This window comes from Phasianus colchicus, chromosome 16, assembly GCF_987193195.1.
Source record: "Phasianus colchicus chromosome 16, bPhaCol1.hap1.1, whole genome shotgun sequence".
NCBI lineage: Eukaryota > Metazoa > Chordata > Aves > Galliformes > Phasianidae > Phasianus > Phasianus colchicus.
In genome coordinates this window covers 8,852,091-8,869,846 of record NC_143451.1, presented here as the reverse complement: position 1 = coordinate 8,869,846, position 17,756 = coordinate 8,852,091, and the positions used below count along the sequence as shown (strand labels likewise).

At 43.1% G+C, this 17,756-nt stretch overlaps 2 protein-coding genes across 5 annotated transcripts in view; one reads left to right on the top strand and one right to left on the bottom strand.

Annotated features, from left to right (window-relative positions):
* Positions 1-2,513: 2,513 nt before the first annotated feature.
* Positions 2,514-7,129, bottom strand: CEP20 (centrosomal protein 20). Of its 2 annotated transcripts, none has more exons than XM_031606674.2 (5): positions 7,017-7,129; positions 6,464-6,661; positions 5,623-5,704; positions 4,626-4,765; positions 2,514-2,894 (listed from the first exon to the last, which is right to left on the bottom strand). In XM_031606674.2, exons 1-5 carry the CDS (start codon positions 7,042-7,044, stop codon positions 2,818-2,820), a joined length of 525 nt encoding a protein of 174 aa, XP_031462534.1. In that variant the 5' UTR covers positions 7,045-7,129; the 3' UTR covers positions 2,514-2,817. The 2 variants fall into 2 exon arrangements, with proteins under 2 accessions (XP_031462534.1, XP_031462533.1); XM_031606673.2 differs by having other exon boundaries at positions 2,519-2,894; positions 5,623-5,707.
* Positions 7,130-7,250: 121 nt separating this feature from the next.
* Positions 7,251-17,756, top strand: part of LOC116237547 (ATP binding cassette subfamily C member 1 (ABCC1 blood group)) — a 51,280-nt gene continuing 40,774 nt past the window's right edge. The window contains exon 1 of one of the 3 annotated variants that reach the window (XM_031606798.2): positions 7,251-7,431. Coding sequence is in view for 1 of the 3 variants with exons in the window: in XM_031606797.2 (XP_031462657.1) it covers positions 10,765-10,812 (48 nt within the window). In the remaining 2 variants the exon portion in view is untranslated. Of the gene's footprint in view, positions 7,432-10,640; positions 10,813-10,841; positions 11,094-17,756 lie in introns of those variants that run through there. The other 2 variants (XM_031606797.2, XM_090151543.1) reach the window with 2 other exon arrangements.

Genomic DNA, 17,756 nt, shown 5'->3' with positions numbered 1-17,756 from the left:
GGTAACCCCCACGCATAACAGTCTCACTTACATTGTTCTGACTCTGATAAAATTCAGAAATGCATTCTGCTCACCAAAAATGGGGAACTTCTAAATCCTTGTATCTTTTTCTCATTTTCTGGTATCAGTAGAAAGAATGAGGGCACTCAGTGCAAGATGTTGCAGTCTGTAATTTAGCAAGACAGAACTTCTTAAGTTGCTTGAGAAAATTTTGTTGTTTGCTCACCTAGAAGTAAATTGCATCTAAAATCTGAAGCTGCAACTGTGAATTACTTTCATCTAAATACTGGCCTAGCTTAGTTGAAACTTCTAAGGAATGGTTTTTTGCAAGTGCATCCATTTTGTACAGAATTTGCACCTCCTCTTCTTAAGCAAGTAAAGGCAGTCTGGCACTCATAGAACTCACTGCATGTCCACATCTTGAAAGATCATATTCCAGGTTCTCTCGGGACAAGTGATAGAGATTAATAATTAGGCTAGTATATTTTCATAGACATATTTCAAAGCTTCGTTATACAAATCAATGCCATGGAAAATACACTTTGATTTTAATTTGCTTGTACAATGACTGTGCTTTAAAATAAGATTATTCCAAAACTCCAAATCTATAACGTGATGGTATTAAGACAATTAGGTGAAATGCATGTTGCACAACAAAGCAGACACACCAACTCTGGCTCCTGTACTGGCACAGCATCTTGACAATGGACAGAAGCTGCAGTTCCCAAAGAAAATGGTTTTCAGTTTTCTATTTTAAACAAATTTCTACTCTGATTTCAGATATACACCTTTACCTCAAAGCTTACTGAAGCACACCCTTGTAACAACCTCTGCTTTCATGGCTGCGGAGACAAAGAGCACGCTGACTGTGTTACTGGGGAAGGTCCAGTACCAAACTTCCCCTTATCTTCTTTCACGAGAAAAAAATTGTATTTAATTTCAGCAGCTAAAATTCCAGGCAGCTCCATGGCACCTGAGCAGCTTCTGTACAATCTGAGATGGGAAGATAGAAAGCAGACACAATGGCTTTGGTTACCTTGGCAGATTTGCATAGCATAGAAAGCTGTGGCTTCTGTTTTTCAGCAGAGCCTTTTCCTTGCCCTTGAAAAGACACTTCAAATTCCAAATACACTTCGACCCACTATGTTATGAGAAACAGAAAAATAGGTTATGGACAAATACTTAACCTCTGGAAAACCAAAGTTCAAAATTCAGGAGTTTCTGTGGCTAGAGCAATCATATCCATGCTCTTTAAAAGTTCATTTCTGCAAGTTTCCATAGAGGCACTTCCAGTGTATTCCAAAATGAAAGTCATTTGTAAATAACTTAAAGACTATTTTTCTGCTGTACTATTAGACACAGAAATGAAGAGAGAGAACAGTGATTTGTACTAGTGTGGCAGGAAAGAGCCGCAGCAGCAAGGCAGCATCCCACGTAGGTTTTATACAGATGGCTCTTCATCTAAGTGGTTGAGTCTGCTAGTGGTGGTGGTAACATAGCAAACAGGGAGGGCATACACAAATTTGCTTGCTTCATCCAACAGTCAATTATAATTGATGCAAAGCTATGAAAGATTTAAAGATGGATTTGATTAAGATAAATGTGCACACATCTTCTCCTCTTGGAAACAGTCCTGAGATATTTATTTATAAATAAGCAAATGGGGAGCTATCAGCATTGCCGGCCACACGACGGGGATGAGCTCACTCCTGAGTCTTGAAATGGATGAAAGTAGCTTCTCCTTTAAAGCCACAGCTGTTCTCTGCAATTTCACATTAAAGTAGAGCCTAGGCTACTTATCAAAATAAAAAAATACCTGCAATGCTAATTGGGTGAAATCAAGACTAAGGGAAAACATCATGGAGACTGTACAACTCCGGGTCCTTTCAGTAAAATCTGTGAACTGTACATTAACTTCTTTCTCTTTTTTCCCCCAAACGTTTGCTGTACCATTTATTTAACAATTACACAAAACTACTCTCAGTACCACTGGAAACATTAACATGTATGAATTTGTTAAAAAGAAAAAATAGATTATGTGGTATTTTTTATGTACCACTACAAGGTCTACTTCTATCAGCAAAAACATCCAAATATCTCAGCTAAAAAAAAGTCCTGGGAATCAGTAATTTACTATCATTTTTAACTCTTCCTGCCTTTGCTTTCCTGTCATTTGGGAAAAAAACAAAAGTTCCTCCCCCATCCCATATACTTAGTGTTACACTGTACAATTTATAGCAACTCCAGATGGAAAAGAGTTACCCTTGTTTGTTTGCTGGCATAAAGATAAATATAGTCCTTGTTTCCGGAGCATTTAAAACAACTATTCCTCCAAAGGACTGCAATTTTCTTTTCAAATTTATTTTCCCATACTTATCTAAGAGTAGCAGGTGCTTGTTCTTAAATAATTCCAAAATTATTTCAAATATCCAACACAACAAAACTGACCAAAAATATTCAGACACCAGAAAAGGTACATGAAGACATAAAAATAAAAGAGCAGAAATTATAAATATCTAGTAAATTTTTATTTTAAAATATAAAAGAAGTATTTTTTAGGCCTAATTCTAGACACAGGCTTGACTAATCTGATTTTATATACAGTTTTCCTTCTATCTTCTGGAGGAAGAATGCCTTTTTGCTAATATTTTTTCACTGGCAGGAATAATGACTTTGTCTTCCTGTCTCATGGGGAACTCTAACAAATGGAAATGGTCCCACTGGACACAATGGAAAAATTTACATAATGAAGAATTTCATAAATTAACTCTCCAAGAGCTTTACAGGATAAGTGAACATATAAAAGACATCATCACATCATCTCTTTATGCTCTGTAGAACAAGAGGCTCTTCAATGCTCGTGCCAGCCATCCTTCCTGGTTCTGGAATTCGATCTAAAAATGAAAAATAGGCATAAATGTTTTCACACATTTGGAGAGCCAAAGATGCAACTATTAATAAGAACTTTGATATGGAATATCATCATACCAAGCTCAATTTTATGACTGTGTTTTTTCAACCAAATGCATGACCAAAGACTGGATCTCTGATTTCTTCAACCCAGTTCCAATGAAGTCAGTTAACAGGAACATCTGACTGCAACTTGTATCGAGATCCCCGTTCTGTGTACCAGTTTATTTTAATATTCATTCAACAACATAAGCAAGAAAGACAATTTCAAATAGGAAAAGCAAGATAGATGTTAAATATGAGACTGTGAAGGCTGAGTATATGAATGGACTTGATTACCTTGATTTCTGATAGGAGTAAGAATCTTCTAACAAAAAAGAATAGTTATAGCAGCTGTGGTACTGACATTTTATGTCTTCAGCCCCCTCTACTGGCAGAAGAGCAACTACATCGTCTTCATCAATTCAGTATTAAGAAAAGGTGCTAATTCAGTTCTTCCCTTATACTTTTTAGATACTGTAATAATATCTTAGACTTCAGATTTTTTCAAATATCTGGATACAAAAGGAATAGGTGGTAGTACTATGATGAAAATATTAAATACTCCAAAATCCCACAGAGCAGAAGGTGAAGCAATATGCCAAGCAGACTCCTTGAAAGGGAAAATTAAAAGACCAACAATCCCTTTCATTTTGTAGCTTACGCAGTATTAATAGTAACCAGGCAGAGAACAGGAAGGGAAATAAGATTTAGCAGTGTCCTATGGATCAGTGAGTTGGAGCTTAAGTTTCTGCAGTCAGGATGTGAATTAGATCCTCAGAAAAGATTTATTCCTGTACAGAGAACTGGCAGCTCAAACATTATAAATATTCTATAGAAATTATTAGGACAGATGAGAATATTCCACTATTTAATTTATCTTACTAAGAATTTGTGTTAAAATTTCTGTTTTAAATTGCCAGTGTACCAAGACTGTCTCTAGCTGACCCATTCCAGATCTGTAGTTGTGTAAGGAAGTACAGTTTGGCCAGTTTAACTTTAATGAAAACGGGAAGACAATTTGTTAGGTCCAAATTTAAATGAGTTTTCAGCTTTTCAAAGTCCAAAAGAATTAAAAGAATAAAGCTAAACAATTTGGATTTCTCTGCTTCCCTTTACTATAACAGATAGCTGCAGCTACCACACAGTAACAAGAGCTCTGCAGTACCTTTTACACTGTGAAAAAGTTATACACATTTTGCTATCCCTGATTTTTAAAAACACCTGCTTTCTAAATAAAATATCCATTTCAATAAGATATCCATGTATCTTTCCATTTGTGAGGGCAATCAGACTGTACACATTACATAGTATTAACATGCCAACAGAAGAGAAGCAGACCTGAGAAGTTGTCTAAGTTGGACACTCATTTAAATAAAGGAACATAAAGAGGTAGTTTTAGAAATCAGAAGTTAGATGTAGTAGGGCTATTCTTAAATGAATATATGAGCAAGAGGGATGGCCAGGTCACATGGTTTAATGGTATTCTGGCATATAAACAATGTCCTACTAAAGAATTTTTTCTATAAAAAAGGTTTCTGTACAAAACATTCCTTGTACAGAGAAGGAAGTACCCTGTGTCCACTCATGTTTATGCAGTTATCAGCAAATCTAGCTCACAGAAAACCTCGTCGCAAATAAAACTTCTGTGAAGATGACCCTGTACTCAGACCCACCTTTTTGATTCCTCTCGGTTGATGGTTTAGCAAGGTTCTGCCTTGGATAACTCAGCAAAGACACCTTTGGAAGAGTAGTCTGGGTACTTTCTTCTTTACCATGGTGTAAGAAATGCGATATAATTCCATATAAGAGAGGTCTGCTCGAGGCAAAAATCACAAAAGCCGTCTATGAAATATATTAACTACTGAGCACTTAAGAAAAAAAACAAACAGCTTCTCCTCAGAAGTTCTTACACCTTAATGTTCACTTCTAAGAATGTTCAGATGTCTTCAGAGTAATTATTTAAAATTCATTATGCTAAATGCAATTATATAAATAAGCACAGGCAGAAGCCACCCCTGAAGACAGCCCCTCTCCCATAGCTTGCAGTAGGGGATGTTCTCAACTGAACTCCAGATCACTTGTAAGCAAAGAATCAGAGCATACAAAGCACGAGTACAGAGCCGTGTTGCCATGCAAATTAAACATGTGACCAGTGGGCTACTGGCTTGAGCACCACCACGTATCCCATACTACATTTTTACTAAGAGTGAGTCAGATTCTGTGGGCCCAAGCTACAGGGCATCACTAAACATGTTTTAAACCTGCTTTTGTACCCTAGCTAACAAACCTAGTTGCATCAGAACACTGTGAATTTATATCTTATCTCACAGTGCAATAATCTTTTTACTGCTTTGTGTATCAACTTGGTAATGTGTAAAGAATGCGTTTTCTTCTTCTGACTAAAAAGAAGACTGAAGTGGTAAGAGACTCAGGCATGCAATTACAACAGCTTGTGAACATATTCTGTAGCATTCACAGAATTTAATGCTAGCTTAGAGTATGATTGAAAAGGCTCCATGTTTGACGCTGTGCACTTGAATCCAGCATGGTTAGAGCAGTTATGTGATCTAGTCGTTTTGAGCTGGTGACAGAACATTTATATGTGATTTATACAAACACTGTGAAGACATATGTGCAGAGTATATTGTGTGTTCCAAAATCAATCCTTACACTGATTTTCCATTTGCATCTTCAACAATGTTCAGCTCCTTGACAAGAAACTGTCTATCCAATGGCACTTCAGGCTGGCCAGCTTCTGGAAAACAGATCATACACTCGTACAGCAAATGCAATTACCACATCTAAGAACAATTACAAAACTTAAAATTTTAAATACAAATTAGAGCTACCAGTTAAATGCTGTAGCTCTCAAATATCAGCATTTTAGCACAGCCAGTAACAATTAATTGCAGTTGCTAAAAAATGCGGGCCTTCTTTATATCCTTTTTTTGTATCCAAGCTGAGGACTGATAATCACACCTCTGACAGCTTATGTGCCTGAATTGCTGTAAATCAGGCTATCAACTACTTTAATACATTACTTTAAGTTATTCCTCAATAATTTTGGATTTGTGTGATTTCCATTTTTTTTAATTTTGCTCAAAAGCCAATGAGAAATCGCAACATACATTCTATATGTACATTATCATTATTTATATGTTCATTTTAAAAATATCCAGTTCTCAAAACAAAAGCACGTGTCAGGCATGGTGTTTCGGTTTTGTAGGCTGCTGGCAAACTTTTTTGCTCCTGCATTAACTGATCTGTCAATGTAAGTGCTGTTTACCTCAAGGATAAGCAACAAAGAACACATTTTCTTAAAAACGAATGGTATAATTTGGCGTAACGCTGCAAACAATGCAGCAGAGAGGGTGTTTGCATCCTATTTGTTTCCCAGTTAGCCAAGATTGCACAGTTTGTTCCCACCTCATTGCATGGTTTCAATAGTTACTCAGCCAGGCAGTGCATACCAATTACAGCAGCAGTGACACCACAAACTCGGCCCCAGTACCTGCAGTGAGCACGGATGCTGCGTATTTGTACTTGTTGAACTCCAGGTATTCCCGGATCAGCTCATTGATCAGCAGGTTCTCGTGAGACAGCGGCGGCCGCGGTTCGCTCTGGTCATCCAACGCATTGAACACCTCAGCTCTGATCCTCGCTTTTATTTGCCCCAGGGCTCCTCTTTTTTCCAGTGTGTCCTTTAAAACTGTTACCATAAAAACTCAGTTAATATAAACCCAAACGTGCTCGAGCAGCATTCATCGCCCGCAATGCAAACACAATTCCCGGAGAGTCATGGTGGAATTAAGATATCCACACCCGTGGATGGATCACTGGGTGCCAACAGCGGCACTGTTAGCTACTGACAGGTACTGCCTACAGATGGAGGCGTTAAAGAAACTGGGGGAATGTTTCCAAATGAACGACGGAGCGCCCGAGGCTCAGGGCAACCCCGTCATTCCCCAACGCCCCGCTTGAGGCGAGCAGCCAGCAGCCCCGTTAGCGCTCGGGGCGATCCGAGGCTGCCCGCTCCCGCCCGCTCGGCGTCCCGCGGCCGCCACCTGCTTTCAGCTCCGCTACCGTCGCCATCGCCCAACCGCCCCGGCGCTGACCCGGATGCGACAAACGGCCGCCGCCGGTCGGACACTGCGCAGGCGCAGAGGGCGGTGGCGGGCGCCTGCTGTCCCCGCCTCTCAGCGCCTACCGACCAATCGCGCTGCGCGGTGGGCGGTGAGTGACGTGAGAGGGGAGACGGAGTGCTGGGGCCGCGCGCTGTCTGAGGCGCTGCGTCGGCGGGAGCGCCTCGCTGAGGGCACGGGAGGGCTGAGGGCGGGGCGGCGCGGCGCGGCGCGGCGCTGCACGGGGAGCGGCTGCCAGCGCCAGGCGGTACCCTGTGCTGTGGGATGTGCGCTGGCAAGGGCAACCGGGATAAACAGTACGCGGTGCACACGTCTACGTGGAGTTACTCTCAGATAGGTATCTTGTGCGTGCGAGCGGAGGCTGAGAAAGAACGTTCTGGCATTGCTGTAGTGTTTTCCGCTCTAATTTAAAAGGGCGTCAGTGTGCTTTTAAAAGAAAAAAAGAATGAAGAGAGTCCCTCCCTGGAGAGTTTTGCTCGGGGTCTCTCAAAGACGAACTTGCCATGCACCAAAAACGAGATTGTGGTTAGAAGGACTTGGCTGCAGTAGGGTTGTGTGAGGCTGCGGGGGGCTCTGGTGCGGGCTTGGTGCAGGCGTGCCTCGCCTTGCTCTGATGAGCTGACAGTGTTTGCTTTGCGGATGATGGAGTGTTTTCCAGAGGAAATGCAGTCAGTATGGATGAACAAGTGGATGTGTCACGGTCTGGAAGGAGCGCAGCAGCCCACTGGCCTGGAGGAACGTGGGCGTCCTCTCAAGCATGGAGCCACTTAGTAACCTAGCAAAATGGTTGTTGTTTTGTTTTTTTCCCCAAACATTCCTCTCAAAGCAAACATTTATATTCAGAGTTTTCAAGGAATAGCTGAAAGGAAGCGATGCATACAATTCAGAGAGGAGAAAAAAAAAGAATTCTCCAGAAGCTTGGCTGCAGTGTCCGTTCCTCTCACACAGCAGTGCTCAGCAGCACAGCGCTGCCTGCTCCCCGCCTTCCCCCAGTGCCATCGCTGACCTTCAGTGCCATCCATCCCCACAGGCAAACATGTGTCTCCACATCCTCCCAGATTTCTCCATGACTTCGTGGGTCGCTGCTTTCTTACACGTAATTTCCAATTGATAAGCAGATGTTGTTTTCCATCCCGTATTTCCTGTCCAGGCTTAATTTCAAGGCAAAGTTCAGGATCTGGAACAGAATTTCAGGTGCTTTGTTTTTGAGATTACAAGGAAAACGGTTTTAAAACAAGACTTTAATGCTTATTTAAGTATTAATCTCTGTTTCAGAAGATGCAGTTATAACAACGGTTTGTGAAATCCATGTTCAGAGGCTTTATGGCAATGTGGGATCTTACCCCTGTAGTACTTCAATGGTCTGTCTTTGTGGCAGTTCTATTTTTTCTTCACAACAAATATCTTGAGTCTTACCTTCTTCTGAACTCTTCTGCTCCAATTTCTTCCCAGAAGGAGCACTGTTTGGGCACTGGCACTGCTGGGAAGTGGTGCAGTCATCGTCCCTGGAGGTGTTCAAGAGCTGTGGAGATGTGGCACTGAGGGACGTTGTCAGGGATGAGCTGACATTTGGACTACATCTTCGTAGAGGTCTTTTCCAACCTTAATGATTCTTTGATTCTATGATTCTTTGCATTAAATTATTTCCTCTGCATTTTGGCGGCATTTCGGTTAAAATCTTTGCTGTTGATTTTTGTTGAAGTTTCTAATAGAGGTGGAACTAATTAGAAGAGAATTAATTTGAGGTGCAGATGCAGGTATTTTTAGATACAAGAACCACCATTAACCTGGTGCATGACTCATACAGGGTCTGCCCATGGCTGAAAAACATTTTGAAGTCCTTGGAAAGCTGAAATCCTGAAAGTGTAACTTAAATGTTATTACTCTGTCAGCATGCAGTAGTATCTAGAGAAAAACAAGTAGGTAGAAATTGTTCTTCTTGACCTTCCTCTCACTTCATGCTTACTTTTCTACATATGTTCTCCATATCCTAAATATTTTTCTGCTGTATCATTTCAAGTATAGGCTTGTATTCTGTTAATGCACACACAGTATGTGTAGGAGAGTAAACTCTTAGGGACTGTGTTATCTATTTAGCAGTTTTTTCCTGGCTTCTCTTATCGACAGTTCTATAAAGTTCTTCCACCTTACCTACTGGAACCGGTAACTTTTATTGACTGTGAGAGCTATTAACTTTATGTGCAGTGCAGATTAAACTGGAGGAAAAGGCAGTGCTTACAGCCACGGGGCAGCAGGATAACACCACTGGAGCTATGTCAATTTTTTCAACAGGTGTTGTAGTGAGCACCAAGGTACCAAAAACCAACCCACCCATGTATCTAGCAGGATTTTAAGATGAATTTAGAGAGTGTACAAAGCAGGGCAGAAACTCTTAATAAATCTGAGGAATCAACAGGAGGGCAGCACTGTGAAGATTTTAACACGGTGTAGCTTAGGCTGACACACTGAGTGTAACTGCTGACACCCAAATAGTTTTGACTTTCCTGTGATAATTCTGCTCTGTTCATCAAGGAGCGCAGTGCAGGCTGAGCGCTGCTGCTTCGCTGCTGCACCGGGCATCCCGGGAACGCGTGTGCCGCCCTGCCCAGACACGCCGCAGTGGGATGGGCTGCTGGCCGCAGCTGGCTGTAGCAGCGCAGCCGTGAGACCTCCACCAAGGTGTGCGGCTGAGTCAAGAGGCGATCTCTGATGTGCTTTTTTTTGTACACGCGTTGCTTTTTACTCGCATATTGAGCAAACGAGACCTGGTGTTTGTTTGAACAATCTTTTCATTTCAACAGGCGCTCTGGATGCAAAAGAACATTTTAAAGCGGGGTTCTGTCTCTAACTTCCACGTTGAAGCCTTTAGATGCTTCCGCAGCTCGGCTCAGGGCAGCACGTGAGCAGCCGCCGCTTCCCGCAGCCGTTCGTTCCGCCCGCACCGCCGCGGGGCCGTTCCGCCGTTTCGGGTCAGCTCGGCGCGCTGCTGCCCTGCAGGTTGAACTGATGCGCTGAAATTCGGAGCGAGAGACAATCGAGTACCACCGCGGGGCGGCGAGTGACTTCACTAGCACGTATTTTAGTGCAAGCTGCGAGTGAAGCTATTTTGGTTCAGTTTCAGTTCCCGCTAGCAACAGTGAGAATTAGTTCAGGGTTTTGAAACCAGTTTAACTGGCTCACGTTGGGAAGTGAAACACATGAAAGCGAGACGAGACTCTTTCCCCGGACGGCGCCGGGGCTCTCCGGGCTGGGTGTCGGCGCGGCCTCCCGAGGGGCAGCGCGGATCCCGGAGCCGCGGGGCGTTCGGAGCCGGGGCGGGCGGCGCGACCCGCAGGTGCGCGGGCAGGAGACGAGGCGGGGGCGCCGGTTTCGCCGAGCGGGAGCCGAGGCCGCTCCTACTCCCACCGCCCACCGCCCCGGAGCGCGGAGGCGCCGGGCGGGCCGAGGCCGGCTCCGGGCGGCCCCGCGTGGCACACCGCCTGCCTCCGCCCACGCTGAGGCGGGGCCGCGCGGCGCGGGCGGCGGCGCCGTCGGGGCCCGCATCCCCGTGACCGCGGAGCCAATCAGGGCGCTGCGCCGGCGCTGCCGGCCGCCGCCGCCCGGGCACGGAGAGGTGCGGAGGGGGAAGCGCAGCGCTGCCGCGGCGGTCCGCGGGTCGCCTCGACGCCACATGGGGATCGAAAGCCTCTGCAGCGCGGACGGCTCCGAGCCCTTTTGGGTGAGCGCGGGACGGAGCCGCGGGGCGCGGTAGCTCCGGTGGGGCGGCCGGCAGTCCGTGCGGGGGGGAAGCGAGGGGCGAGGTGCGGCCTGAGGGCGGGAAGCGAGGGGCGAGCGGCGAGCTCCGTTGCGTGTAGCAACAATAACAGCGCCTGGCTGCCTCCGTGCTGGCGTCACGAAGCGGAGCGGCTGCCTGTGCGGAGGCCGAAGACGCGCTTCTGCAGGGTAGCGGTTGTGTCTCGTTGGCGTAGCGCCGCTTCGGCTCTTCCTCAATGATCGGCGGTGAGCGCGGCCCGCTGTGGGTGAACTCCCGTCCTACGGCGGGCCGTGCCGGGCTGAGGGATGGGCGGCGATGCGGTGCCGGGCTGATCGCTCCAAGTGCCGGGGCAGCGGGGGGGAGGATGGTGGTGGATTTGCTTTGTGGAGTGGAGCGGTCGTTGACTGAGGTGATGCGGGGGTATGAGAAAAACACGTGGATGTTCTTGGGCTGTTAAAAGAACTTGCCGCTGTTCGTCGGATGTTTGCCGAACAGTTCTGAGCTAATGAGCTGCCTTCACCAGTTGGGAAAAGATGAGATAATCTCGGCAGATACCATTGTGCACTTATCTCAAGAACCGTTGAAATATTACTTAGCAAATACTATAAAACCATTAGCACTTGGAGGTGTTCGCCTTTTCCAGCTGATTGAAAGCAACCCACTCTTACATTGCTGATGTTAATATCTTTTTCCAGTTGAATTTCAGGTTTCTCAATACTGGCTGAACTGTGAGCGCCCATCAGCTGTTCTGTTTTTTTTTTGTTTTTCCCTGGAACCAGGCTTTTTTGCATGAAGAGTTTTAGATGCTACGTGTTTCAAATTTCTCTCTATGGAAGAACTTAACTGAGAATAACAGATTTGTGAATAACTGAGGCCTCAGTGCATGGAACTGGGGAGCTGAAACATCAGGTAGCAGCAGGAACTGGGCTGCCCTGTTTGCAACAGCTCATTTGCGTAGGCTTTCTGATGACGCTGTCTCTTACGTAAACAGGGTTTTTTTGTGTGTGTAATATGGCTATTTATGAAGTTTTTGTCATGTTGTAATTAGTAAATGTTTTTTTTCACTAGCTGCTCTGGTTCCCAAAAACTTAGACAGTTTTGTGATTTGTCATCCTTCTCCAAGCCACGTGGAGGTGGCCTTTTGTTTCATGAGTAAAAGTTCCTTTGGGTGTGGTTGTTTGGTTTCTGGATTCTCCTGATCCTGCAGAAGAACAGTTATGAATTCCCACTGATGCAAGATGTGTCTGGAAAAGTATTCTCCTTTACTGAACTTATCCTATATATCCGCTTTGTTATGTTGTTCCCAGTGGTAGGAAGGGTAGAAATGCTGGTATCGGTGGCTTTGGATGCTTGGGGTACATTTTATGGTATTTCCATAGTTGCTACAGTTATTTAAGCTGAAGTTGTAATAGATTTCCAGAAAATGCCCACGTGTAAGCTGGGCATCCCATCTGAAAGGCATTTTACTGGCCTTTCAGATACCACGTGTGTGTGCTGTGTACTTTCCTGTCTTGTGCAGTGTGTGCTTCCTCTTCCCAGGACTGGTTTCCACTTAAAATACAGGTGACTTGTGTATTTGCATTCCTGTGGTAAGCTGTGGTCACATCAGATGTTCTGGTTGGTGCTGGCAAATCCCACTGCAGTGAGGAGGTGTGCTTTCTTTCAAGCCTGGTGTTGAATTTGGGACAACTCAGTTTTAAATTGTAAGGGAAGCTTTATAGGTTGGAAGTACCCAATGCACCTTTAGAAACTGTGTGCTAATCTTCTTAAACCTTGCTGGCCAGGATTTTTCTTGTTTGTACGCTCAAGGAATGTTATTGTTGAAAGTCCTTGTTTGAGAATTACACAGATGGATTTTATTTAATACCCGCTCTGAGAAGCCAGCAGCCCCATTTGCTATCTTCTTCAGCCCTTTTCTTCCTCTCCCTGTTCAACCTATCTCTGGTGCCCAGCACGAGAACTTTCACTGCAATCAGATTTGTATGTGGAACTTAACTGTTTCTTGTCATCCTTTGAATCACAGTTCCTTTTTGGAAGGGTGCTTTGTCACCCTTCCTTTGTTCTCCCTGTGTCATGATAGAGTATCTCACTGAGTGTTTCATCCATAATATCAAGTTGCAGCTGTATAAGATGTAGATAATACTTAGAGCTTTTTTTTTAAAAAAAATAGAAGATGAAAACTTATGGCTCAGGGGAAACGTTCTGCAGTACCTGCATTTCAATTTATTGTCTGTTTAAATTGGAAAAGTAGTCAGTCAGATCTGAAGTGCTGAGATAGTTTTGCCTTGAATATCACAAGAATGTGAATGCAGAGTCTGCTATGTAAAAGAAGTATGAGATGTGAAAAAGCAAACTCAAGCAGTTTCATACAGTCCCTCTCTATCAGCTCTGCCAGGCTTTATGTGCAGTCTGTTATTCATTAGAAGATGTTTGTTAGTCAGGTAGAATCTGAAATGTTGGGGTTTTTGCTTATCCCTGCAGGTAACTTTCCTGAAAGACAGTTTTGAAGGAAAAACAGCTTTTTATGTAAGGGATGGTTTCATGATCTGAGTTCTGTGGCTCATGCTGTCATGTTTTTGCTAAATGGTAAATCAGTACATCTCTTGAATCCCAAAGCTTCTTGCAGTGCCTTTAGTGCACATACTGAAGCATAAAATAACTTAGGAAATAACTCTGAGCAGGTAAGGTTGTTATTTTGTAATGTATCAGTAAGATATTTTTATCAGCAGCTCACAGTAACAGCAAGAGTATGCTATAGGAGGGTGCTGGTGGGCATCTCATTAGTGAGATGGCTGCGTTTTGAATGTGAAGCTGGGCAGGTAGAGAGAGTGTAGGGAGCCTGGATGCAGGTGTGTGTGTGAGGTTCGTACTTAACAGGTTTAATTTGCTTTTAATTTGGGTGTTTGTTCTCTTCTTCCAGGCTTATCTGAGCGGGAGGTCAGCGATATCTTAGTGGTAAACAAAAGACTCAGAAGAATAAGGAAGTTTAATACAAATAATAGCTAACATAAAGCAGTGTGATAGATGCATATCACACACATGAGTCTTAAAATTATTCGCAAAGACAATCAATTTGGAAAAGTAGGGAGAAGAAAAAGTAATGTTCTTGCAGAGATATGTAGTCTTAAGTTTTAGAAAATAAGAGGTTGGCGCTTAACTGGAGGCTGAGGTTTTACCTAGTTTAGGTTAGTAATAAAACTTTTCAGACTCCTCCTCACATTGGCAGTTTCTACATGGGTTTCCTTAGTGACGTTTGAAGGCACAGTTGTATCTTGTAGTAATTATTGTGTGGATTTTGCTGCAGTTGGATTGTTCTTCAGAGTTTTTGTGGCAGAGCGAGGAAGGCAGCTGAGGCTGGTGCTGGTGTGCGCTTGGTACAAAGTTATGAGTTTAAGTTTTCCTTTAAATTGTAAAGCAGTCAGTTTTATGGATGTGTTTCTGAAAACCTCGGTGTGAAGAATTTAAATGAGTACGCAGACCATAAAGTACTTGTATTTCCTAGCCTAGAAAGGTCACGTGTGGGCAGGATTTGCGACAGAGGAGGAGCAGAAGGTTAAAGCCTTTACACAAGATGGTGCCTTTCTTATAATCAGCAGCTAATTGTCAGGCTCTCATTGCTGGCTTGTGGCTTCTATGCAGCAATGAAAGTCAGATGCAGTTTCTCCGCTCTCTCATGTTTTAGCCTGTAAAAATGAGTCTTGCTGGTGGTTGCTTTCACAGAAATTAATATTACCTCTTTGATTCGGGGTTGATTGGCTTAGGGGAGGTACAGGAAAATGAAGCCTGATGTTGTATTTTAGATAGAAATCTCCTTAACAGATTGTCTGTCATTTTATGGCTGTCATTTAGTGTGAATGTTTCAAGGTTGCTCAAAACATTTAAACCCCAGAATAAGGTGTGCCGTTCCATGCAGTTACAGTGCAGTTTGCAGGGAAGCACTGTGCTATACTCAGATTGAGGGGAGGTTAACTGGGGCTGCACTGAAGTCATTCTGGGTCACATCCCTAAAAAGCTGTCTGCAGGGGACTGACCTTTCCCTTACTTCTAATAGAGTTAGAATTCCTTGCATTACTTTTTTTTTCTCACTGTTTGCATCTGTGGGAGCTTCAGATACAGCTTATTAAACAACAACAGCAACACAAGGGGATAATGACAGGGTTTTTTTCTGTATCCTATTAATTGATTTCATTTTGAAAATTTATGGATAGATAAATGCTGTCCTTTTGATTCTGAAATTGTCAGTGGTAAACAACATTTTATTGTCACGTGGTCGAATGCTGTTTCATGTACACAAGAAGCACTGCATCTAGGGAAGTATTTTAAATTTCCAGCTGCTGCTGCTGAAATCTGTGATATGTTTGTGCAACCCACAAAAATAATGCCATGTTCTAGAGGCTTTTTGGCTTGGAAATTCCATAAGTGCAGTTGCTCCCTTTTCTAGCAAGTTGTTGGCACCAGCTGCTTCTTTTAGCCAAAAGAGAAACAAGGGTGAAACATGCTGTTTTTCTGCCATTCTATACATAGTGTCAGCGGATGCAGTGCTATATATTACAAAGGATTTCAACTCACTGTTAACAATAGGAAATGCTGTTTTTTGAGATTTGGAGAAAGAGCTGCAGGCACCAGGACTGGAAGGTAGGAGCTTTTTCTTGACCACACTGGTAAATCAGATCTGTGTGATGCAAGCCATTGCTGCTGAGAATTTATTTTTGCTAAAATCTTTTCTAATAGATAATGTTATGAGAAACTGAGGGAGTGAATGAATGAAGGTGGAGATCTGGAATTGATTTTAGAACAACAGGATCCGCTAGTGCAAGCAGTACTTTGTCCAAAATAATTTGGATGTAGTGTACACAGTATTTTTAAAGGGTTTGTAGACTTGTAAATAGAAGGAAGTTTGTGATGGTTGCTTGTAGTGTCATGTTAGTGTTTTTATTGTTTCTGTTGGGACCATTCCTGTGAATTTTGCTGGGCATACAGGAGAGCTGCAGCTGCAGTGTCACTGACATCTGTGGGTCTATCTGCTGCTTTTTGTGGGAGTTCTGGAGTAAATTTTTTTTGTATCAATATCTGTAACTTGTTTGGTTTTTTGTTTTTTTTTTACCAATTTGTCACCTTGTTCACTTCCTGTGAGTGAATCTGAGCAGTTAGCACAGGACAGTGAATGTTATGCTGGTGAAGGTCTCGTGTATTTTTTTGTGCTTGTAGGCTCTAGTCTAAATATGCTGCCTTAAAGAAATGCTGAGGTCCACACTTCATTATCTGACAGTGGAATGTAAATGACAGAATAAATATAATGCATTTAGAGTACACTTAGAGAACATTCAAGTACATTCATACAAGTTCTTTGTAACTTCCAAGGCTGATATTAATGGAAGTTACTTAACAAACTGAATAACTTTGAAGAGCTTTTTAAAATTCGTGACCAGAGAATAGACCTTCTTCTAATCTACTGCAAAGTCTGGATCACTTCAGTTTTCCTTATTTTTTTAGCATAGCCAGGTGTTGCCACGTTTGCTGTTTGCTTTGATGAAGAATGGTGATATCAGGTACCTTCAGAACAAGTTCAGGGCTCCTTCTAAAGCTGCTTTAAAAGGAGAGGTCCTTTTTTTTCACCTCTGGTCTGCTAATGGTGGCTCTTCTGATGCTGCATGCTTAGTCAGATCAAGAAACTCTTCAATGTGGGAAGAGGCAGGCAGGGAATCTGCTGTTTGATATTAAGATTCCGGTGTAGTTTTTGTAATCTGTTTTTTACATATGTGCGTAGAAACATTTATTTTTCAGTTGCTGCTGGTTCATACAGGTGATATTAACTGTGGCTGGCAGCCTGCACCTGTGCACAGCGGGCATGAAACTGAGCAATTTTGGTCTCTGTATTTCTGCTAATGAGAATTTTAAAATGTGCTGTGGGTCAGAAAGGATTATTGATGTGAGAACAGGTGGGTGGCTGCTCAGTTAGCAGCCTTTCCTGGCTGCCAGGAGGGAGGCTGCCAGGCACAAGGTCCTGGCAAGTGTCAAACTTTCACTCTTGAGTCTGGGCATGCTGGGGGTACAGCTCTCCTCCTCCCCCAGCAGCAGCAGAATAACTGATCTTTTGTGTTACAGCTTGATCTCACAGTCCTACTGCCTGTGCTTCTAACTGGCCTGATCCTGACATTTTATAATTAATATAACGTGTACTTTATTTTCCTTGGGATAATGCACCATTAAATAAGTGTTTGACCTCTGAATAGGTGCATGCGATTGCAGGGAACATCAAGCATTTCTTGTACTCTTCTTGGAGATAGAGGATTTCACTTGAAATACAATGTGAAACCATTCTGTGCTATAGCAGAAAATGCGTTATTTGGCACAAAAACTGCTGTGGCCTGGTATTTTTTTTCAGCCGTGGTGCTCATGAAATGACAACTTTCTGAAATGAAAACTGAGAAATAGGTCAGAGGATTTAAAAAAAATACCCATTTGCTCCTCTGGTAAACTTTAAATTTGCCAAGGGATTTTAAAAAGAAAACAACCAATGAAACCACAACACCTGGGATGTGGGTTTCATGGAGCAGACTGAACATGAGCCCATAGCTGATGTTCTCTCCCAGTATCCACCAAGAAACCAGCAGGAACCACTCTGTGACTCCTGCTGTGAGAGCCGGAGCTCATGGTTCAATGTAAAGTAGCTTCCAAATTATACAACGTAGTAACTGTAGAACTAAACAGCTTTTTTCTTCCTCCTACTGCATTGCAGGAGGCTGCTGGTTTGCGTAGAGTTTTTAATGCATACTTGGATCCCTGTCATTTCAAAATAGAAGTGTTAGATGATTGATCAGAGTGAAAAATAGTAAGAAATGAGAATGGACAACTTACTGCTTGCATAGGACCTGCTAGAATCACTTCTAATAGTTGAGTTACAGAAA

Excerpts from the sequence above, each read along its gene's own strand:
- CEP20 (XM_031606673.2), bottom strand. The coding sequence starts at position 7,044 with ATGGCGACGGTAGCGGAGCTGAAAGCAG. Across the intron at positions 6,662-7,016 it reads GGTAGCGGAGCTGAAAGCAG|TTTTAAAGGACACACTGGAA; the intron begins GTGGCGGCCGCG and ends TTATGGTAACAG. Across the intron at positions 2,895-4,625 it reads AACCGAGAGGAATCAAAAAG|ATCGAATTCCAGAACCAGGA; the intron begins GTGGGTCTGAGT and ends TTTCATTTTTAG.